At 38.8% G+C, this 23924-nt stretch overlaps 5 protein-coding genes across 7 annotated transcripts; 2 read left to right on the forward strand and 3 right to left on the reverse strand.

Moving 5' to 3' along the window:
• Nucleotides 1-123: 123 nt before the first annotated feature.
• On the reverse strand, nt 124-4923 carry ndufs8a (NADH:ubiquinone oxidoreductase core subunit S8a). The gene is made up of 7 exons (XM_027000502.3): nt 4768-4923; nt 4047-4107; nt 3825-3890; nt 3621-3710; nt 3297-3469; nt 1308-1436; nt 124-1049 (listed from the first exon to the last, which is right to left on the reverse strand). The coding sequence occupies exons 2-7, from the start codon at nt 4087-4089 to the stop codon at nt 918-920; spliced, it is 633 nt and encodes a 210-aa protein (XP_026856303.2). The 5' UTR covers nt 4090-4107; nt 4768-4923; the 3' UTR covers nt 124-917.
• A 484-nt stretch (nt 4924-5407) lies between these two features.
• si:dkey-9i23.8 (C5a anaphylatoxin chemotactic receptor 1) lies at nt 5408-9509 on the forward strand. The gene is made up of 7 exons (XM_027000437.2): nt 5408-5411; nt 6598-6737; nt 7009-7198; nt 7338-7476; nt 7582-7746; nt 7986-8064; nt 9297-9509. Exons 1-7 carry the CDS (start codon nt 5408-5410, stop codon nt 9507-9509), a joined length of 930 nt encoding a protein of 309 aa, XP_026856238.2.
• Nucleotides 8142-10763, reverse strand: tmem187 (transmembrane protein 187). The gene has a single exon (XM_027000496.3). The coding sequence runs from the start codon at nt 10483-10485 to the stop codon at nt 9721-9723; it is 765 nt and encodes a 254-aa protein (XP_026856297.2). The 5' UTR covers nt 10486-10763; the 3' UTR covers nt 8142-9720.
• A 58-nt stretch (nt 10764-10821) lies between these two features.
• On the forward strand, nt 10822-16397 carry si:dkey-9i23.6 (uncharacterized). 3 transcript variants are annotated; one of them, XM_035531564.2, is made up of 10 exons: nt 10828-10917; nt 11427-11634; nt 12014-12152; nt 12795-12943; nt 13239-13354; nt 14310-14670; nt 14761-14931; nt 15141-15231; nt 15358-15539; nt 15836-16397. In XM_035531564.2, exons 3-10 carry the CDS (start codon nt 12014-12016, stop codon nt 15887-15889), a joined length of 1263 nt encoding a protein of 420 aa, XP_035387457.1. In that variant the 5' UTR covers nt 10828-10917; nt 11427-11634; the 3' UTR covers nt 15890-16397. The 3 variants fall into 3 exon arrangements, with proteins under 3 accessions (XP_035387458.1, XP_035387457.1, XP_035387459.1); XM_035531565.2 differs by having other exon boundaries at nt 10822-11634; nt 15476-15539; XM_035531566.2 differs by lacking the exons at nt 10828-10917; nt 11427-11634; nt 12795-12943 and having other exon boundaries at nt 12015-12152.
• A 586-nt stretch (nt 16398-16983) lies between these two features.
• Nucleotides 16984-21469, reverse strand: p2rx3b (purinergic receptor P2X, ligand-gated ion channel, 3b). Its single transcript, XM_027000490.3, has 12 exons — nt 21205-21469; nt 20767-20902; nt 20569-20640; nt 20195-20264; nt 19853-19946; nt 18961-19038; nt 18617-18758; nt 18379-18515; nt 18151-18244; nt 17950-18015; nt 17244-17321; nt 16984-17167 (listed from the first exon to the last, which is right to left on the reverse strand). Exons 1-12 carry the CDS (start codon nt 21324-21326, stop codon nt 17027-17029), a joined length of 1230 nt encoding a protein of 409 aa, XP_026856291.2. The 5' UTR covers nt 21327-21469; the 3' UTR covers nt 16984-17026.
• Between the last annotated feature and the right edge of the window lie 2455 nt (nt 21470-23924).

Consider the following 23924-nt stretch of genomic DNA (forward strand, 5'->3'; position numbering starts at 1 on the left):
AAACATTGTCACAGTTATATTGTTCATTATAACCTGCATGACGTTATTAGATGGCTACAGACCAGGGTGAATGGTACACAGAAAACTAAAAAGGGCACAAGAAGTAAGAGACTATAGACTTCCTTTTGGTCAGAATCTTTAATTTATTTGTTACTTAAGGCGCACAAGTACTGAATCTTTGTCCAGCTCTCACAATGAAACATATGTCTTTTTATGTTTTTTATGTGAGAGCAATTATGTGAGTCCCAAAAATGGTGAAATCTCCATAGGGAAAACATATTTTACACATAATGGAGGGGAGAGATTGAAAGAAGAGACAGAAGAGAATTGGAGGAAATGTCAGCTGCTTTAAAGTGAGAAGCTCATGTTTCAGACAAGTTGTAATACATCCTTCATTTCAGCTCTGTGGGACTACTTGGCTGTGGTTAAACTGAATTAACTTCACATCTTTACATACATTAAAAGCAGGCTGAGTTCCTGCAGTGAAAACTGAAGCTTAAAGTGTTTGAGCCTATAAGAATCAGGTGTCATGTGACGTGTGGGTTTGTTCAGTATGCACATCTGTACAGTAAGGGTGATTACTGTCAGTCAAGATTCTCTCGGTTAGGTACTGAAGATCAGTACACAAGTTTAATTTTTAACAGATTTTACTACTGGGAAAAACAAACCAGCCAGCAGAGATTCCCAAAAGAATTGTAGAATTATGATTATGTTTATCTCTTAGCTCGAGTATTCTTAGTGATAAAGCACCCTACTATTATACAATCCTTTTGGGTCACTCAGCCCTGAATGACAATAAAAGATGAACAAAGAGAATGCCATTGGTTAAGTGAGTCAAACCGTGTGCGGTCAGTCAGTCATTGTGTGTGTATGTATATGTGAGAGAAAGAGAGGGCGGGTGGGGGATGACGATCTGTCTATCTGTAGAGGTAGTCAGCCTGAATATTGGCAGCAATCTCAGCCTCCCATTTATCTCCATTATTGAGCAGTTTCTCCTTGTTATAGAGCAGCTCCTCATGTGATTCTGTGCAGAACTCAAAGTTGGGTCCCTGAGAAAAAACAGACACAAGGGATGTAATGAAACGATGTTGTCATGCTATACAACAACTGCAAATGCAATCTCTTAAAACAATTCTTTTCTTAAAAGTACAACTTTTAAAATTTATATTCAGCATATTTTGCAAAATAGATGTGGACATAAATGTATTTCCACAATCCATATTTAAAACAAGTCTCTCAGCAAGACATTAGAAGCATTCACATAAATAAACAAAAATGAATTGATGAGTAATAGATACAAAAATCACCTCTACAATGGCATCCACGGGGCAAGCTTCTTGGCAGAAGCCACAATATATACATTTAGTCATATCAATGTCATAGCGTGTTGTTCGCCTGCTACCGTCAGCACGTGGCTCTGCCTCAATAGTGATGGCCTGAGGACAGAGAAAGCAGACTGTTTGCTATGTGTGTGTTTATATGTGCAGCATATGAGAAAGGCTAGGCAAAAAAATTATGTTCTAGTATTACAATGTTATTCTACTTGTACACAGGATGAGATGTACAAATATCCTATAGCAATACATAGGGCCATGTCCACTCATCAATCCAGCAACCATAACATTGAGAGCTCTTCTCTGTAGACATCATTTAGGTAACTCCCTTCATTGGCGTTTCAGAGAATTAAACAAACGACACCAGAAAGCTCATCAGTAAGGGATGGCACCCCAGCGTATAATATCGCCAAGTAATCCCCAATACTGCAGATCCATCCTGGCCTCCTCAGTGACTATAGCAACTGGTGCCATTAATGCCTGCTCAGTGCCACTAGATCCATTTGGATCCATCACATTACACAATGACATGACAACCTGTCCACAACTATTCTGTGCCCTCCTTATCCATACCACTGACTAGCCAAATCTAGCATTAACATTTTTAAATTGGAATGTCATAATGTATTAATTCGATAAAGATTAAACAACCAGAAACCCTAGCAGTTTATAAATTGCAGTGTGTGAAGAAAACGTCATTTGGTCTTTAATGTTTTTTAGAAACATTAAACAAACATTACATGTAGAATTAGACTTTTACCATTATGGTATTTACTACAAATGATTACCTCACACACCCCAAGTCAACCAACCCTTTCAAGTAACAGTCTAGTCTATCATAATCATCATCATCATGATTATTGCTTTAAAAATGAAAGAACACAAAAAAACAATGAGACAGCTGCGCTAGGAAGGGAAAGCATGCACTTTGTGTGTGTTTGGTAGATTTTCTCAATATTAGTTTTTGCAAGTAACCATCATAAAAGGACCATGATAACACACTGAAAAGTTGTGTTCACACTTCAGCAACAGAGTGAACTCTTCCAAATGCATACTATGTTCACAAGACATAATCAGTCACAGTGAAGCATTGCGGTCCACACTTAAATAAGTCAACCTAGCAAAAAAAGCTTACTGTTAGACAGGGGAAATTTTTTTTTGTGTTTTCTCCAATGTTATGTACAAAGCATGTCATGTTGTGGCTGTATAAGGAACATTTTTAACTAGATTTAGCTGTATTAGCTAGTTCTTTTAAATGGGTTAGGTTGGTTCTGTGATGTTAAGATGTATAATAAAGCTTGTGTAACCCAACCACAGAGTAGCTTTGTTTTATTTATACAAGACTTTTAATTTATATTCACACATATGCCCAGACAAATAGCTTCTTCCCTTATAGTTTTATGTCAGAAAACTGTACTACAGCACCCCCTCTACATCTACATATTTTATCTTAATATATTTTTCATATCAGTCTGCATCAGACTAGTGGGGAGGTGGGGTGTTTGGACAAGTATCACAAGGTCACCACCAATGTTAGATTTGGGATTCACACACATTCTATCAAACACAATACCAATAGGACCTAAGCTGCCGTAGTTTTAAATGTTTAGTTATTTTCATGAATGGCCATGAATGTTTGTCTTATGGGTTTTTTAGGGAATACAAGCTTTCATTGCCCACTTTATGTCAGCTATATAACAATTTGCACAATTGTTTAATTTAAATTTTTCAATTGTTAATTTTTTTAATTGTTTAATGTTATCTACTGTGGAATAAACCTGCTAAAATAGTTATTCTGGTTTAATTACACATTAAAATCAACCTGTTCCTATCAAGTTCTGAATGTGCTATTATTCAGTTACTGTACTGAAATTCTCTGTATTAAATCATGATTTACCATATTTCACAACATCTAACAACATTTTTTGTCCATTTGGTGCAGCACTAGTGGTCGGTGTGTACCTGGGCTGGGCAGATAGCCTCACATAGCTTGCAGGCGATGCAGCGCTCCTCTCCAGATGGGTAACGGCGCAGCACGTGTTCTCCACGGAAACGCGGAGACAGTGGGCCCTTCTCAAACGGGTAGTTAATGGTGGCAGGTTCACGAAAGAGATAGCTCATAGTCATTGCCAAACCTACAACATGTTAAAATTATATTATTTTCAAGAATGGAGTTATTTGCTTAAGGGAATAGGACATGACTTTAAAGCATTAGGTTATTGTAGATCTGTGATTGTGCCTTTGTATTAGAGGTAAGAGTTCAAAAGGTCAAAGAATATAACTGACCTCGGAATAACTCTGTCCAAAGTAGCGTCTGAGCAGCACGGTCTGTGATGGACTTCATATCGTTGGAAAGCTCCTGAGCATTTACATATTCTACAGAAAAATAGGTTATTATAAAAAGGGTGTTATTGTACAACACCAACATGGTATAATGCCAAATATAGAAAGCTACAATTATATTAAAACATGTAGTACTGGCATACTCACTGAATCCCTCTCTGTGCACAGATAAACTGAGAGGACGTGATAGATTAGGGCGGGCTATAAAGAAGCCTGTAGAAAAAGATCCAAATAACCCACTTTAAGATGACAGTATTAGTAGAATATCAGCAATATTTTAATTTATAAAGGCAAAAAAAACGTATGTATGCAAACTATTACTAAATACATATTTATAATAAATTCTGACCATGCAACCTAAAAGCATACCTGGCCGTGACACGGAGTAGAGGATACGTAATGCCGCAGACATCACGACTGGAATCGCACGCTGACGACGACAGGTTTAAACAATTAAATGACTATGTAAAATTCAAACAATGCGCCCTAAAAGTGAGAGTCTTTCTTTCTAGTTTTGTATACTGTTTGTGCTACCTGATCATGAAAATGAGCCACAATCAACGTTGCTTTGCAAGAGGCGATGGAGATCAAGTTATTGCTAGCTCGCCATGCTTCAAATTGATGGCTACCTTAGATTATAAAACTTTTTTCGGTAACGCATGACACTGAAAAATATTTTGCTAGGCGTTTAGCTAAACAAGAGTATGAATCTAAAGCGTTTCATATGTAAAGACATTAAATCATACCCAACAGCCATCGCTATCTAGCTATGAAAGTATTATGTTTGAAATGTAGGCATTATATGCGTGACATCGATATAGTCTGCGACAATGTCAAATCTTATATTTATAAATAGATAGATAGTTCTTGAGCAAGCTTCAAAACACTTACTTAGTACGTTATCTAGCTACGCGAACGCTACCAAAACACCCAGATACAGGCTCAAGGACTTTCAATGACTGCCATCGCTATCGTTTAAACTATAGCATCCTGTTTGTTACTTTGACCTCACAGCGAACATATCCTACAACACTTAACAGGCAACCACACATTAAAAAAGCAAGCGATAGCGAAATCCTAATTTATTTACCTTGCACTCAGCGAGTTGTCGCTATTTGGCTTTCTAAACCAGAACAGCGGAAGATTTAGGCAGCGCACGTTTTGGATGTCGGAAGTACAATATATGATCAAGTGGCCGAAATTAACTTCCGGGTTTGTTAAACGATAGAGACGTGAATTGAGCTAAACGACTTAAAACAAAACATTAGACGTTTTTCCACAACATAACCTGGATTTTCCTTACATTTAGGAAAGCAGAATTACATTATTGCATAATTATTACATTACAAACCTAATATAATCACTTTTATGTGTCCAAAATATTATTGGAGATCAACAACACTATGTATATAGGCAGAAACTGAACTGTATTAGCAAGTCATTGCTAATGACTGGCAGGGACGGTTATACAGGCCAATTGTAAATGCTGTACCATAAACCAATCGCAAACAAGTTATTTTTCATTAGCGTTAGCTGTTTGGTTGTCCGGCCTCTTTCTTTGTCCCCATAAACACTTCGGTTGTGTTGTGACTGGATCTGCAGCGTTTTTGAAGTTGTACGCGTTTTCTAAATTTGTAGAACGTTTCTGAAATGCAGCGTATGTTGTCATTTTGATGAATGTATTTTGTGTAGTTGCAGCGCGGTTGTTTTTTTTTTTCATTTTCGGCGCGATGGGTCTTCCAGTCCATTGCACTAGTGTCCACTGCGCAAAACCTGTTTTGTGTTGGAAAATATATATATTGAAACGTCTTCCTGTTCCAGCAACCCAAAGCACGTTCACAGATGGAGAAGAGGCGATGGAGATCGCTGACAACTCCATATTAAGAGACTAAAAAAAAAAAAGAAAAAAAAAGATGAAATCAGCCATAAGTAATTTGTCACTTGAAGTTGCAACTGTACCAGCTGTACGATTTATGCAACTGGAGTCTATGGACGTGAATAGTTTTTTTTATTGTAACTTATAGGTCATAACATCTAACGTTTAACATAACATTTATGTTTGTACATATTTAATTTGCTCAGATCTTAAAAGGTGATCTTAAGGTTGGTGATCACTGCTTTAGTGGCATCTAGCCTCTGTCAAATAAATCAATCTAAATAAAAAGGTTTATACATGTATGTACTGTGCAGTATATACATACTATAGGCTATATGTGCCTAACTGTGTGTATGTCAAACAGTCTTAAAATCCTAAAAATAACACAAACACAGAGAGAGAGAGTAGATGCTGAGTAACAAGATCACAACTCATGCTTAATGAAGCAGTAGAAATTTAATTGAAGATAGGGATGATGTTTATGCCATCTCCATGACTGTGCGTAGTTTCATTAACTCCTCATGTTCAAGCTTCTTGCTGGTTTTCTCATTGTGGATTGTTTTTCCTGTCATAAAGTAAGTAATTTACAAATTCGTTAGTGTTTTTGTACAGCTGAGAAATACATTCACAAGTATACAGATGAATCTTGCTTGGAAAATCTTTTCTGTTCATCAGAAAACTCAGTAGTTCTAATAAGGATATTGCTGTCAAAAGTTATATGTAGCAGTGCACTACAAGTTACTGAAGTATAGTTCTTAAAATCAGATTATTTAAGTGATGACAGAAATTAGCATCTTTGTTCTCTAGTAAAACTACACAAAATTATGTTAACTAGAGCATATTGGAGTCTTTTTCTGGACTATGAGCGGTCAACATCTCATGAGTCTGGGATTGTTTTGATGCAGGATAAAAAAAGAGATTATATGGAATTGATCACAACCAAACAGTAGAAACTACAAACAAAACAAAAACAGAAAATTAAAATTGAGCTTTAAGTGTTACCTAATTGTATTGCTGTTCACTGGTGTTCTTTACCCGTGTTAGTGAATTCCACAACTAATATAACTGAATTGATGGAGGATCAAAGGGCCAGGGTGAAGAAGTCTGTACTCACGCTTGTTCTTAGTATTGAGATGGTGCTGGGTGTTCTGGGAAATGCCCTGGTTCTGATTGTTAAAATTGGGGTAAGAACAATGTTTATATTCAATAACCGCTGTATTACTGAAATATACATACTTCTATTTTAAGAGCAATCTCTGTCACTCATCTGCTGATGAAAAAAAACAACAACACAAAACAGCTGACTGTCCTTAGAATTCGTTCCATTCCTTAGAGTCACTTTGAGTTTCCACATTTTTATTTTACCCTTAAATGTGCATCTTTCTATGCTTATGATCTCATCAGTGGTTATGTATGAGTAATCTATTGTTCTTTGTATTTCCCTCGATCCACCAGTGTCGGAAGCAGTTTCAGTGTGTTTACTGGCTGCCGTTTGTCAGTCTCACTCTGTCTGATTTCTGCTGTGCGGTGCTGATTATAAGCAGTTCTTTGTTCGCTGTCTTGACTGGGGGTCAGAAGTCGCCGTGGTGTGAAGTTGTCAGCCTGTTCAAATTCACTTTTATCACATCCTCCATCGGAAGCGTAGGTGTGAAATAAAGCACTTTATTGTAGTGTGGGTATATACTACTGTACTGATCTAAGACCAGCTGTTGCCTAGATTCATGCTTGAGTTCTTCCCTTCAGCTGACTGATTAATTGCTTGTTTCTGTCTTGTTGAATGTCAGCAATTCTCACTGTCCAGCGGTTTGTGGGCTTAGCTTCCACTCAAAGACGCTTGTCTGTTGTCATGGTGATAGCATGTTTGGCTTCCTGGTTGATGGGAGCTACATTTGGGATGGTACCAGTCATCTATAATTGGGTGAGGTGAGATTCGGGAATTGTTTAAAGTACTCACCACAACGGATTAATATACAAATTTTTTTTAAATGACTGGAACGATCACTTAAAAATTATTATCCTAATTGTTAGGTATGATCCTGCAGAGATGCTGTGTGCTGTGTTCTGGGAGAGCGGTTATTCTGATATGCTGGCCTACATACTCTGTACCTTCTCCATCTCCTTCTTTCCCGCACTACTCCTCATCCTTATCTGCTCTTTCCTGACCTCTGTTGGCTACGGGAAGAACTGCACCAGGTATGGCATGAAACATTACACCAACTTCAGTTTGTATATGCTGATAATTTGGTATTTATGTACGATTTGTTTTTGTTTTTATTTTTTTTAATTTAAGATTATTTTCATTAATTAAAGATATTTCAAAATCAATTCAAGTACTGAATTTGCATACACAACTGTCCTGTGAGCTAGTGACCTTAGTTATCGAGATGCTGAGTGAAAACTCTTTCTTCAATTCATCCTTCACCCATCTGTAGCCAACTGGACCTGTCCTCTGTCACTCCTCTGCTGGTGGGATCCTATCTGCTCTGCTATACTCCTTTCACTGTGTCAGAGGTGAGGTGTCCCTGTCTTTAGTTGATAAAACAGTATTTTGGGTGTTTGTATTTGTGCGAACACAAATGAAGTGAAAAAAAATGAAATATTCCAATGATTGCACAAATATTATTTATTTTCAAGTCACGGTGTTTGTAGAAGCTGTCCTTGATAATGCAGTCCTTTTTTTCTGATGGCATTCTAGTATGTTCTGAAGATCTTTTATGGTGCATCTTTTTTAGGTTACAATTACACACTATAGCATATCTGTTGGAAAAACCAATCTCATTTCAATCTCATTTCTCACTGGTCAGTGTCTGGCCACAGGAACACTGCTACCAGGTATTTTAGTGTCTGACCATTCTTAACACATCAAAGACATTACAGTATTACTTGACATGGTAAAGACAGCACAACATTGTGGCTGGGGTTGTTACACATTATTGTCACTGTGGGGTTAAGAGTGGTCCACCTCCCAAAAATAGCCAGTCAGTAGCAATCCTGTGGTCAGAAAATTATGACTGACAAAGAGTTATGGGACAGGCTAACACAAACTGTGCATGACAACAGATTGGCTACAAGTGCTGGGAACAAGGTTGCGGACCGGATGTTGCATTCTCTTTAATAAATGAAGTCCTTGGCATGCATAATAACTGAACATCATAAAATAAATTATCACTGGGACTGAAAGGAAGAGGTTCACAGAAGGTTTTATGGCCATGTTTATCAATTGTATCGGCATTGTGCAATACAAGAAGTATCAGCACTATGGTTCAAAATAGATTTGTAGTAGAATTGTCTTCTATTTACTTTTTTAAAAAATGTTTCATTTCACCAATGTGAATTGCGCAACATTTGACATAAAATATAAGCATGCACAAATGTTTTCTGATTATGTCATTAGGAACATAATACGTTTCATTTTATTGACCAAAACAAGCATGTTGTTACTCAAATTATTACTGAATGAATGTTGTAATTACAGTGTGTACAGGAAACAATATTTTCAGGGCAGTTTAAAAAAGTGTTGGAGACAAAATCAGGAAGTGGTGAGGACATGCCCACATAATTATGCCTATGGTCAGAACACGCTGTCTTTGCCGGCTGTAAGTCTATTTAGAACAGGGTACATCATCGCAGCTGCTGCCATTTGTCTTAACCAGACAGAAGCCCACCTGATAGCCACTGATAAAAAATATAAACATTTTTAGCAGAAACAACCACGCCAAAGTTAATCTGTATATGTATTTTAGCTGTTTTTGCTTGGGAGGCTGGATCTGTCACCATCCCCTGACTGGCTCAGGACACTTTCATCGGTAATGGCCTATCTGGACTGCACCCTGAACCCAATCATCTACTGCACTAATCAAGGCTTTCGAGAGGCAGTACTTGCATTGCTGTGGGCCACCAGAAAGTCATGCTTACCTGACCCTGTACTGACTAGCATAAAAAAGATAGACATATAGTATTGACACAGAAAGGAAGCATTTAAGTGTCAAAACTGTAAATGTTATTGTGTGTCTGTGTATATCTTGTTGGCATTATAACAGCATATGGGAAAAAAAAACAAAAACCTTGGCTAATTACAATTTGTGTGAATTATCACAGCATTGTCAATTCCGTTATGCGGAACCAATGATAATGACGTTTCATACTATATACCTGTTTAAACACGTGTTATGTCGCCTTGTGCGCAATTTGCGTAAGGCGCGTAAGAAAACAAAAGCTGTAATGGAACTGTAGAATGTCACACACTTTGGACCAGAAGTGTCCAGTAAGATTTTGAAACACCCAGAATTGCGCTAGCGTATGGTCCAGAAGCTTCAAAATAACGAACCCACAGCAGGACAGTGCAGCCTGCGCAAAGTACCGTAGAGATACTGCGTCCCCGTGGCGTCGTTGCACCTCGGTACATTTCAGCAGGGCGAAAGTAATGTGGAAGCTAAGAGCTACCTCGAAACCTTGTTCATAAAAAAGCGCCAAAGCGTAACTGATTACTGAGCAGGCTTCTACTATTAATGCATAATTTGTGGACCATCCATTTGTTATAACGTGGCACCAAACTGGTACCCAAGCAAATATTGGTAGAGTGACCCACTGATCCAAAACAGAGGGTGCACGACGCAACGTGGCCAGGCGTATCCACTGAACAGGTCCGTAAGCAATTGCCATGAACGCAAAAACGTCTTTCATATAGCCAGCACAACGAGCGTCTCCGCCATCTGCCATGTGTCGACGCAGCCAGCAAATGCCCACAATAACGTAACCCACATTTATGAGGCAGTTAAACGGCATGGCCAAAAGTGCATGAAGTTGGTCGACCTTCTTCTCGGCGTAGGCATCGTAAGACATATCCACCGCAACTTTGTCGAAAAGGCCAGTGTTCGCAAAAGTAACGCAAAGTAAAAATGGTAGAATAACATGAACGGCCGCTGACATCATGAGACTGTACTTGAAGATACGAGGACTTTTTTAAAAATCGTGCTTTTGAAAACAACAAAAGTTGCTTAGAGTACCGTTAGTGCGGAGCAATTCATCGTAAAAAAAAAAAAATGCGCGCCTTTGCTGTCCTCTGTAATCGGAGGTGCGCTAGAATAACGTCAATTTAACTTCATGTGCACCTTTACAAAATAAAAGCAAAACATTCGCCTAGGCCGAACCTTCATGCAGATCATAGGATCAAAGTACAAGTAGAGACGATTATGGGGAGCCCGGCCACTTCCTGGTCCTCCGGTTACATAAAAAGATTAAACGCCAGAGGGCGCCCGCGAACGAGGCCTCAATAAATACGGAAGAATCGAGCTAAACTGCTAAAAACGAAAAAATAAAGGTTTTTCACCTCTCGTACAGGATATTCATTCAATTTTGGAAAATGTAAGTATGTATTACACTAAAAACAGTATGAGAAATGCAGCGTCCAGTTCCTTCTAGCGTCTGACTAACCAGGAAGACGTTACAGATTGGTCACTGCAACCGCTCTGGTACAACTGCTGCCGCCACAGAACCATTTATTTAAACTTCTGTATCAGTAGGTACTGATAATGCCACCTATTGTTTACTCTGGCATTAGGTACTGATAATGCCACCCATTTGTTGCTTCAATGAGAAACCATTGAAGCAACAATGCAACAATATCGTGAACCAGCCTAAGAAAATGGTGATCTGTCTGTCTGTGTGTGGCCTACTTCATTCCCAAATACAACTCCCAAGGAATCCCTCCACAAAGTCGCTTTCCAAAACTAAGCTTTTTCATTGTATATTCAAATCTAAACATTGAAGGACAAAAGAACAAATGTTTTGCCAGTGAATTATTTGTCATTTCACTTTGGTTTACGGTAAGGAAGAGAATTTTATCTAGACAGAAAACCAACAGGTCTGGGCAGTTTTTCAGAAACTAGGTGAAGTGCTAAAAAGCAGTGAATGACTGGAAAGCATAACAAGCATGAGAGGGCCTGAGATGGGAGGAGAAAACACCATGGACACAGGGTAAGAGAGAGGAAATAATCGGAATCAAAGGAGATCCTTCACAGCAGGAGGAACAGATAAGCAGAATGAGGAAACCGGATAACAACTGAAGCCACAACAGTAGAGGTAAGAAAATACACCCATAACAAACATAAAATAAAAAGAATTCAAATATTTAGATATACACAGTGTTTACAATTCTTAATTTTTCTGCGCAAAGATTAGGGGTATAAAAGTACTGGGGAAACTATTTATAATACATTCTTTTTTTTAAAAAAAAAAATCAGATTATACAGAGTTCTAAATGCTTATCATGCTTAGGGAATAAACAAAAAGTTCCTGCAGTATTGGATTTAATTGTGTGCTCTAAGACGTGATGCATGTTAAGGCAGGAGAGATATCTGTATTGAGATCCGATTATTTAGCAATAGTTTTGTCTTAAATCACTAATTGCATTAGCAAAAGCTAAGAAGATTAGCTGACCTCTTTGTGACCTCTCGTTCAGATGGCTGAGGAAGGGCAGGCACCTAACGGCATCTCTTTGATTCAGTCCATGCTGAACAGACTGAAGGTTAATGAGAGGGTCCAGCGTTCAGCCCTACACATATCTCTGCACAACAGCCTCTCAAAGGACATGGATGAGAGTGAGTGTGAATTAATTCAGCAGCCAGGCAACTTAGAGTGTTTGTCAGCAGAGCAAGATCATTCAGAGATCTCAGTCAGTCCTGATCATTCAGAGATCGTATTGAGAAATGACACTGAGGATCCATCATATTTTAAACTGGGAACAGACAAGAGCCAACAGTCCACACCACCTCTGATCATATTTTCCAAGTGGGAGAGAAGAAAGCAAGGTGTACAGTCCAGTGTGAGTTCCCCTATGTGTGGAAATGTCAGACAGGAACCAGCTCCAGAGGTGGGAACCTCACAAGATGAATCACATTATAATACCCCTAAGGGCAGTTCTGTTCAGCAACAACACGGCCCATTAATCCACAGCTTAAAAGACTCCTTATCACCGACCTCGGTCTCTAGTATTATCAAAGGTACTACAGTGTCAAAGGAACATGAGTTGAAGCTTGGACCCAAACCTTTCCCCCCTCCCAAACCACCCCGACCCAATTTAAAATCGAAAGGGTGCAACCTTAACTTTGCATGGAAAGAGACAGATGAGGTTGAGGAACTGTTAAATAAGGACAGTCACATGGCCAAAAAAGATTTGGATGGTAGTGTTTTTTTTGAGACCCATGAAAACACAACCAGCAAGTCAACACAATCTGTTTCAGATGCAGAGAACAGTAGGATAGATGGATCACTCTCAGAGCAGCCCAGGAAGTCAAATATGTATTTTAGGCAAGCACAAGCAACTCCAGAACAAGAAGCTGCACTATTAGCCATGGACTATAACAGTACAAGCTCCAAAATGCAAAAACAGGTGAGGATTGAAAACGGTGCGGATGAAAAAACTAATGGCAAAGTTGAAAGATAAAAACAGTTCAGAGCAGAGCGGTAGCTTGAGCAACCACAATGATAGTTACGAGACACAGTCCGTAAGTCACTTATCTTACTCAGCACTTATCGAAAAACTTTCAAACAGAGCTGTATGTTCTGATTTAACTTCCAATCAAATAAAATCCGTTAATTAATCAGATGACTGATACACTGACCAGGTTACTGATACACTGATCAGGTTACTGATGCACTGATCAGGATACTGATACATTGACCAGGTTACGTCTGAGGAGGAAACGGAGCCACCAGCTAACCCACCACCAGAGCCACAGCATAGCCCACTGCCCTCTCCTAAAGAGGAGAGTCCCACTACAGTGCAAGTCAGCTTCCAAAGGCAAGTATTCAAAAAGCGTATATTTTCTTATTTATATTTAGCTGGGCCTCCATTGTCATAAAAGCATAGACAAAGGCGTTTCCTGTGTAACTCATGTCATGCGCGCAGCTCTTCCAGCTTACAACATTTCTGGTTCAGTTACATTCTAACATTCTTCATTCATTAAATAACAAAGGCAAAATGACATTGCGTGGTGAGGCTTGAACGTCAGTATTAACTGCTCAATAATTACTAATGTTGCATTATGTTACTAAATGTTGTTAAACGTTATTTTCTTGTAACATTTTAAAATTCCAGTGTCTTTGTATGAGAATGCAGAGTCTCACAGCATAATAATGTCAACAGTGTAATACACATGATTTGAAGTTTGTGGTCACTTAACATTCTTTTGTTTATGTTTGCTAAACTATATCCTGAAACATTCTAACATTTGTAAATATCTCTGTCAGGAACCTCAAAGAGTGTCTCAAACTCACCTGTGAATGAGTTTATTTTTACAGTAACTTTAGCTCCAGCCCAGTTTTCATCAGGTCAATGGCACATTTCTATGTAATGACCCTGACCTAAATCCACTGTTAATCCTTTTAATTACTTTATAACTACAACCTGTTCAGCCATTAATCGTTGCCAGAGATGGAGGATGAATTCCTGCTTTGAATCTTTTATTTTTAACTTCTTCGAAATCATATCTCAAAATAATTTTCCTTACTATTGTTGCATTTGGCTTTGCTTTTCTGTGACAGTATCTGCTGTAAAAAGGACTATGCAGACTTCAAAAAGGACTATGCAGTATTTAAAACAGGTTTAAATGTAATATGGTCTTCTTAATGGCTCTTTTAAATAGGAAACTGTGCTAAACTGTTGGTATAAACAGGCAGCACTGTTGAAACTATAGTTGAAGTTATACTGAAACCTGACAGAAAGTAAATTCTTATATTTTACATTGCTAAAACAGGACGTTCACACTTCAAGATTTTACACTGACCCTTGAGCCCATCAATTTATTGGAGGAGGTCCTTATAGGAGAAGAATGGTCAAGATTCCTTCCTGTCAAAAGTGGCCCACCCCAAGGAGAAGCCAACAACCAATCACAAATGGAGAAAACCATAAACGTATTGGAAGAGGCCCTTATAGGAGAAAACTGTGCAAGCTTTCTGCCAGTCAAAGACAGGCCAATAGTAATAGAGAATGACTACTCACAAAGAGTGAATACTAGTCACTTCAGTAAAGATAGCCAATCTCAGAACTTAGTCATAACGCAAGACAAATCAACAGACAAAGAACAGTCAGTCAGCAGTCAGTCAGAAAAAGGTCAGGTAAGTACTGATGATAGTCACTTGGATAGAGTCAGCCAGGAAAAACACAGACAGAGAGAAAAAGATTAATGTTTTTTTGCTTTTCCCAAGGTACTAATAATAAATAGTGGAATAAAACATAAGAAACCTGAAGTGCCAGAAAATGAACACCTTATGGATGATCATGAATATGCGGTTGTGGATGTGTTAATACAGCCTAATAGTAAACAAAACAAGCGAAATTCAAAGGATTTTTTACAGCTTGACTTGTCTGCAGTCAAGGTGAGGAAAACTGCTGATCTATGAATATCCCAGATTATCCCAGATGTGTTAGTGATAATTACTTATAATATGGCCCAAATTGTTCCATTGTAAGACATGCTTATGCAAGATTTACAAATACATTTAATTTCCACTCAATAACATGAAATTAATTGTATGAAAATTAATTAAATATGGTAGTGTTATTACTGCATTCTCCTTTCCCAAAGTCAAGGGGAGTATTGGACAATTCTGCATTAAAGAGTCGAATCTACTTGAGCAAAAAGAGGAAGCATCGACCACCAAAACTGAGAAGAAAAGGTGAGAACAACAGGTCACCTCATACCTAGAGGTTTGCAATGACATGAGGGGAAAAAACACTAGTGACAGAAAAGCTATTGAAATGTAATATCTTAGTGAAATTCTCTGTTTCTTATAATATTACAGGAAAGGCAGAAGCAGCACAAAATTTCAAAACCATAGACAGTTTGAGTGACTCTACAACCTCATCCCCACTTGAGTTTACGCGGACATCTGCGGTCTTTGCCTCCTCTATATTTTACAGTTTGCCACATTCCTCATTGTTCCCTGACTCAGAGGTCTCCCTAACACCTGCCCTCGGTGATAAGGTGGTCAATCAGATCAAACTTTTGTGAATACACTACTGACAAAACTAGAAGCTTTTGAAAGATAATTTATTATTATACACCTGCACAAGACATGCAAAATTTGGCTAAAATGTACTGACCTTTTCACATTTTTTTTGTTTTGGAATTTTCTTAGACAGTGACTGTTAACATGTTTGAAAAGCTCCCTATATAAGTGATACTACACCCATACAGAAATTCCTATTCATAATCATTGTGACCCCTGTCACTCACTTTGATGGCTGTATTAATCAATTCTTTTCATCTTGCCTCTGCAGCAAAAGGCAAAAGAGAGAGGCAGGAAAGCAAAGATTTGGAATCTGAAAGCCTAATTCAGTTCTGGAGAACGTCACAAAAACATGGACACTGGTGATTTGCATAGGATCTGGAGGAGAATTCAGACATTCAAACAGAGAATTACAGATATAAATACCCCCCCCCCCCCCATCATATTTACATTAGAATAAGTGATTAAGTGCAACAGTTACAACACATGTTCAGGATATGCCTTATAAGATCAAGATATAGTAATACTTAATAAAATAAATAACTTAATTATATGCTGGTATAAATTAAACAAAAAATATATACCAGTGCAGTCAGTTTCTCATTTGGCTTTCTTACCATTTCTATTTATGTGACATGCTTTCCCAATGTTCCTGAGCCCTCTATAGCTTACATATTGTACTATATAATGGCTATGCTCTTATGAGTGTTGGTACTCCTACTTCTACATTGTTACATACAGCAGATGTAATGTAGCTGAACAAAGATAGTAGTTGTCTTGATTTCTCCAAATTTTTCCTGACAAAGAAAATAAAGCAATTCCAGAAAACTCAACAGTCATTACTAGCTTTCTTTTTTTCCTTTAACAGTCTCGTGTTTGACTCAAACAAAACATCTCTCGGCAAATACAAAAAACAATTACGGTCAATTTCCATGTATACTTTTTTTTTTTACCTAATACTGCTATTTAAATTAAGTGTGACTAAAGTAAGATTCATTATCAGTATTTCATGAATGGGCATTTTAATGTATATATTAAACTAGTTAATTTTTTAATTGTTTATAAACAGTCTCACTTTAGATCAAACATTTTAAATTTGTACTAATAAGCAAACATCTTGAATACTTATCTGGAAAATGGGTTGTGTTAAAATTGTGTTAACATGAACATCCCAATAATTTCTGCTCACACTACTGATATAATAGGTTAGGTTGGGTGGTGTGAGTGGCGTCTCCCTCCAAAGCTGAAATGAAACCTACACCAGTACGCGACTAAAGCTAATCATTACGGAGTATACTTTGTTTTTCTATTGCTACAGGTTTAAAACTGGCCATGCAAATACTTCAGCTAATACAGACATACTTCAATATCATGAGCTCAGAATCTGACATTTTTGAAGGGCATCCGACTCATTGTGTACCTTGTGATACTGCTTAAACATTAAATCATTCCAGTGCTGTTGTTAACTGTACTGGCCAATGGAAAAGGCCCCAGAGTCATTAGAGAACTTCTCTTCTGGTCTGATTGATAGCTGGCTGTGATCTCTGGTCCGGTACATCCCACTGATATAGGAGGCTGACGTTTCAATATGTGTATCTGACACCTGTTGGGCAGGGAAAGAGCTGCGGATCATTTTTCTCAGAAAAAACAATTCTAAGAGATTTGCCGATGAGGTATACCTCTTCAAATTTCTTTGCCTTGTATTGGTCAGCTCCTTTCAGGAAATTTAGAAGAATTATATCGCAAAGAACTGCCCCCTATAAACAATATTCATTCAAAATGGAGTTTATACAAGTGCCATTTACTACTACAAGTCAAATAATATACATCAAATGTTAGTAGCCAAAATCAATATAAACCAGTAACTGGTTTAGTGGGCTGCTCAAAAAAAAAAGTGAAAGCCATTCAGCCATCCACCCAATCACTCATCCACCCACTCATCTACCCATTTACTCATCCACCCAATCACTCATACACCCAGCCATCCACCCAATCACTCATCCACCCAATCACTCATCCACCCAATCACTCATTCACCCAATCACTCATCCAACCATTCACTCATCCACCCAATCACTCATCCAGCCAATCACCCATCCACCCAGCCATCCATCCACCCAATCACTCATCCACCCATTTACTCATCCACCCAATCACTCATCCACCCATTTACTCATCCACCAAGCCATCCACCCATTTACTCATCCACCCAATCACTCATCCACCTAATCACTCATCCACCCAGCCATCCACCCATTATCCATGTATTCACTCATCCACCCAGCCATCAGCTTATTTACACTGAGATATCATCTATCAGAAATTGAATCTCTTCTGAAATAGAGTTAAACTGGTGGTAATAGATGGTCATAATGCCATGCTTACCACACCCACAGAAGTGAAGGCAGCTACCATGTTGATCAAAGTCGGGATCATATTAAATTTCCCTGCCTGCAAAGATGGCAGAAGGTGGGGTGAGCAGTAGTGTGTACTTAACACATGCACAGACTCACACACGCACACAGTATATTCTCTCTCACATAGACGTTAATTATGGTACAATGTGCTTGTTTATTGGTAACTCACATCTCCGTTGACCATCACATCAAACCTAATGGCATATGCCTTGAGCAGAGTGCGGTACTCCGTCCCATTCTCCATCTTAAAGTACTTTGCAAACCTGAAAACAATTACAGCATATGGACCTGTAACAATGTACAGCTTGTGATAATTAAATAAAAAAACTAAGGTGCATTTCATGGATGTGAATGGTTGAAAGTGAAAGCTCAAAGGTAAGAGGAAAAAGGCAAGTACCTGAAGTTGTACCCTCGTGACACATTGTTTTTTTCAGACACTGTATCCAGACGAGTAAAGGAGTAAGCAGGCTTACACTGATCCTCCGATCTGTCTAGATCGCACAGCCAGGCTATCTTTATACCAATTACCCCACCCTGAGAGAGAGACAGTTCTAACTGCAGCCGCATGTAAGCAGTGTAGAAATATCTGTGCTACACACGAAGCAAAGAGACCAGGGGAGAGAATGAGGGATCACTTTTTCAGCCAGCGTGGTGAAGCTCTGGTGTGCCATCTGAACCACATCCCCCACTCTGAATATGGGACAATAGGAATTTTTTTCAAAGTCAAAATGACACTTATTTATGTAGGTACTGTTGATGGTGGTCAAGAAGTTTCCTCTATGTTAGCAAGAAAGAGAGAGAGAGAGATTTAGGAGACAGAGAATATGTTTAGAAGTTAATGTATAGGCACATTATTTCAATAGCTTACAATGAATACAAGATAAAATGCTAAAACTAACTACAACAATGATAATATGAATGTAAATGTCTGACTGAAGAGAATGATTGTTCTAGTGGTGCTAAATGTTCGCGGTCTCACTTTGTGAAGTTGAAACGAGGAAAACGAATGCTGTTTTTGATAAATATGGTGAAATTTTCCACCTCCATCATGGGTTTTCTGGGACAGAAAAATATCTATTTATAATGAGCATATTATTTCTTCAACCCATTAATTTGTCCCCCAGCACAACTAAACAATTGAAATTATATACCACAATTATATGCCAGTAATTAGAAAAAAACATTTTAATTACATTTTCATCTAAAATATAAATGTGCACAAGATATCTATAAAATATTATAAAATATCTATAAACTCTTTTATTCACCCTCCCAGCCATCCACCCATTCACTCATCCACCCAGCCATCCACCCATTCACTCATCCACCCACTATCCATGTACTCACTCATCCACCCAGCCATCCACCCATTCACTCATCCACCCACTATCCATGTACTTACTCATCCACCCAGCCATGCACCCATTCACTCATCCACCCACTATCCATGTACTCACTCATCCACCCAGCCATCCACCCATTCACTCATCCACCCACTATCCATGTACTCACTCATCCACACAGCCATCCACCCATTCACTCATCCACCCACTATCCATGTACTCACTCATCCACACAGCCATCCACCCATTCACTCATCCACCCACTATCCATGTACTCACTCATCCACCCAGCCATGCACCCATTCACTCATCCACACAGCCATCCACCCATTCACTCATCCACCCACTATCCATGTACTCACTCATCCACCCAGCCATCCACCCATTCACTCATCCACCCACTATCCATGTACTCACTCATCCACCCAGCCATCCACCCATTCACTCATCCACCCACTATCCATGTACTCACTCATCCACCCAGCCATGCACCCATTTTCTCATTAACCCACCCATCTGCCTACTCACATTGGGATATCATCTATCTCTGCAGGGCACCATCCTCTGATCTCACATGTTTTTAAAGTATTGTTGAAGTTCACACACTTTCCCGTCAACAAACCTAACAGAAATGCATGCATGTGTGTGAATGCATGCACATAAACATAAACACACACACACACACACACACACACACACACACACACACACACACACACACACACACACACACACACACATGGCTATTACCTTTAAGTTCATATTAGAAAAGATAGTTTCAGTGACTTAGTAAGCAACCAAATATTCTTAACAAAGGACTCATTTTTTAATCAGATTGGTTGTGTAGAGAGAGGAGAGAGGGCATCTCACCGTTTGAACCTGGCTTTGACATTAATTCTGTGCAGTTATTATCATGTTCACATTTAAACTTTGTCTCACTCTGAAAGACAAAGCATATAGGCATAGACACAAAATGCAAAATTCCAGTGTGTCCAGATAATAAACTATATATGCGTGCTTTTGGGGACAGAGGGACGTGTCCCCTCCGATAAGTCCTGCTCACACTACTCATATAATGTGTTAGGTTGAGTGGTGTGAGTGGTGTCCCCCCAAAGTTGAAATGAAACATACGCCACTAATAAACTGTACTTCTTATGTTGTTTAATAACCTTAAAATGTTAAAGTTAGTGGTTACACATCAATTAGATGAAAGAATTGTAATTATAAAGTACTGGGTGACTGACCTCAGGACACAAGGCCTGCACTTGTTTCTCTGTGGTAATAAGTTTAGTGATGATACAGAACACTGAGGCCCCCTGGTGGACAAGCATACACATACATGTGAATATACAGCATGTTTGCACACATTTAAAACTTGTAGATGTACAAATTCAGTGGATTAGCTTGATTATACCAAGTGAATTACTAGCATAGTTTTTTACTTGTGTAGGAGTGACATAATCAGCTACATCCATGGTCTTGTTATGGTGTTCTCCAAATCCTTTCACTTTAGTCATTACTGATGATTCTATAGCAGTGTCTCTCTCTTGGTAGGCCTTTTCATACAAAAACACCCAACTGTAGAAGAGAGAAGAGAGTGAGTAAGGCGTTAATGTGAGTAAGTAAACATTTAATAAGGGTACCAGCTTCTGTATGTATGCTGTACAGCCACTAATTTTAACAGAAACTAAACTAGTTCAACTAATATTAGAATAATTTCTATATACAGATTTTCTCTAACAAATCTACTTTGATATAGCAATTATATTTGCATATGCAATTAAAGTATGCACAGAAACAGATGATACAACGATACACAATGATACAATGTCACTCTTCTTGATTACACACACACATTCGTATAAATGCATGTATCTTACCCAATAAAGTAAGAGATTATGAGCAGCTGAACTACACGGTTTATGATGCCAATGGTCCAGCTCTTCACCACCACAGACTTGGTCGTCTCATAAGTGAAGAAATCCATTATACAGCTCCACATCTTTCACATGCAGCACTAGCGACTATAAAAAAGCACTACTAATTTAGACCACTTTGTGTGTATGTTTTCCTATTGTCTTAAAGGCTGAAAAGAGGACTTGAATTACTGTAAATCCAAATGATGAAGATTGTAACAAAGGAACATAAAATTCTCATACAAAAAACTGTTCTCCTGTCAGTTTCCTTTGACAGATGAACCAAGGCACAAAATGAGCAACGTCTGTGTGTGGTGGTCCTCTCACTCACTCACAGACCCTCCCACACTCTGGTACTTTCTATTTTCTCCATATTCTCCTCCTCTTTTCTCTCTCTCTCACACACACACACACACACACACACACACACACACACATACACTCACAGACACACATTAACACACACACACACCCACAAAATGCCATACATGATGCTAATCTTTAACATGGCCATAAGAAAGGCCATTACAAGGACTCTGTCTCTCTCAGACAAATGTAATGCTGAGTGCTGGACTTCTGATTAGATTCTCTTGAAACATGCACTCAAGAAGAGGGCGAGAGAGAGAGAGAGATGGAGTGGGACAGAATGAGATGTAAAGCTAATGAAAGAGTGAGGGGGAGGATGAGGGGAGAAAATGGACTTGACTCAATACAAATTGATGAATAAGACTGCAGCAAATGTGATAAAGGGCAAAGTGGTTTGGGTTATAGCTAAAAAATAGGTAGAAAAGGAAGATGATGAGTAAGATGAGTGAGTAATGAGAGAAGTTATAGACAGGATAGGCTCATAGGCTCATAATAGTCAGAAGTAAGATTCTGAACCGTCATTATGTATAAGTGGAGCAAACAATGGATTATATGGGTAAATAATACAAGACCCAGAAATTAATTAGTCACAGAAGCACCACATGTACAGAAAGATGAAACAAGTGGAAAGAAAGAGTGGGTGAAAATAGTGAGTGAAGTCTGGAACAAACAATGACAAAAAGACCAGAGAATTATTTTAAAACAAACCAACACCAACAAAATAAAACTATAAAAGGGCATTTCCTGAGGAAAATGCAAAGTGTTTGCTCAGCTACAATTTCCAAGCAGTTGCTAAGTGATTGCTTTAGAGTTCAAGGTGGTTAACATACATTTACATTTACATTTATGGCATTTAGCAGACGCTCTTATCCAGAGCGACTTACAAAAGTGCTTTGTCATTTACTCATAGAATACATCCAAGTACAGTACAGTAGGTTAGAGTCCAACATATTAGTGAACTTGAATACTGTAAAAATACAAGGATCAATGCTGATACCTAGAAGTACAAAATACATAAGGTCTATTTTAAACAATGATAAGTGCAATAAACAATAAGTGCTAGAGTTTGTTAAACAACATCAGTGTACTAAACAGTACCGTACAAGAAGTACTAATTTAATCAGTCAATATGGGAGCAGGGTCAGTTGTCCTTTAAATATTTCACAAATAGATGGGTCTTCAGTCTGCGTTTAAAGACTGCAAGGGACTCTGCTGTCTGGACAGAAAGTGGGAGTTCATTCCACCATCTTGGAGCCAGGACAGAAAATAGTCTCGATGCTTGTCTTCTATGAGACCTGAAGCAAGGTATTTCAAGCCGAGCCGTAGTTGAGGTTCAAAGTACTCGAGGTACGGATCAGGCTTTGACCATTGACCTCATGTATGAAGGGGCTGGTCCATTTTTGGCTTTGTAGGCAAGCATCAAGGTTTTAAATCTGATGTGTTCAGCTACTGGAAGCCAATGAAGGGAGCGCAGCAGTGGAGTAGCGTGTGAACTTCGGAAGATTGAAGACCAATCATGGGTTGGAAGTACCTGGGATGTACAGAAACTCGGTTTTACTGGGGTTGAGTTTCAAGTGGTGGGTTGTCATCCATGATGCAATGTCAGTCAAGCATGCTGAGATACGTCTCGAGACCTGTGTGTCAGAGAGTGGAAAAGAAAGAAATAATTGAGTGTCATTGGCATTGCAGTGGCAGGAGAAACCATGAGAAGATATTACATCACCAAGAGAACGAGTATACAAAGAGGAGAGAAGGGGGCCTAATACTGAGCCCTGTGGAACACCAGTGGAGAGTCTGCGTGGTTTGGATGTGGATCCTCTCCATGTTACCTGATAGCACTGTTCCTCCAGATAGGACTGAAACCATCTCCAAGCAGAGCCAATCACACCAATCCTGGAGAAAATAGAGATAAGAATGTTGTGGTTCACTGTGTCAAAGGCTGCTGAAAGGTCTAGAAGAATCAAAACAGATGACAGTTTGGCAGCTTTAGCAGCATGAATCTTCTTTGTCACTGCTATGAGGGCTGTTTCTGTAGAATGTACCAGTTTGTAGCCAGACTGATTGGGATCATGCAGCTGGTTCTGGGTGAAGAAAAGAGACAATTGATTGTAAACTGCTCATTCAAGGGCTTTTGAGAGGAAAGAGAGAAGTGACACCGGCCTGTAGTTATAGTATACCAAGTGGTTACTATGACCTTGTTAGGTGGTTGCTATAGTGTTCCAGGTGCTATAGTGTTGCTAGGTGGTTGCTATGGATAAGTGGTTATGGTACTTTACTAGTAGTCAGTTGGTTGTCTGGCCACTGTTGGGCCCCTGAGC

The sequence above is a fragment of the Electrophorus electricus genome, chromosome 12 (assembly GCF_041902795.1).
Source record: "Electrophorus electricus isolate QZ-2024a chromosome 12, ASM4190279v1, whole genome shotgun sequence".
Lineage (NCBI taxonomy): Eukaryota > Metazoa > Chordata > Actinopteri > Gymnotiformes > Gymnotidae > Electrophorus > Electrophorus electricus.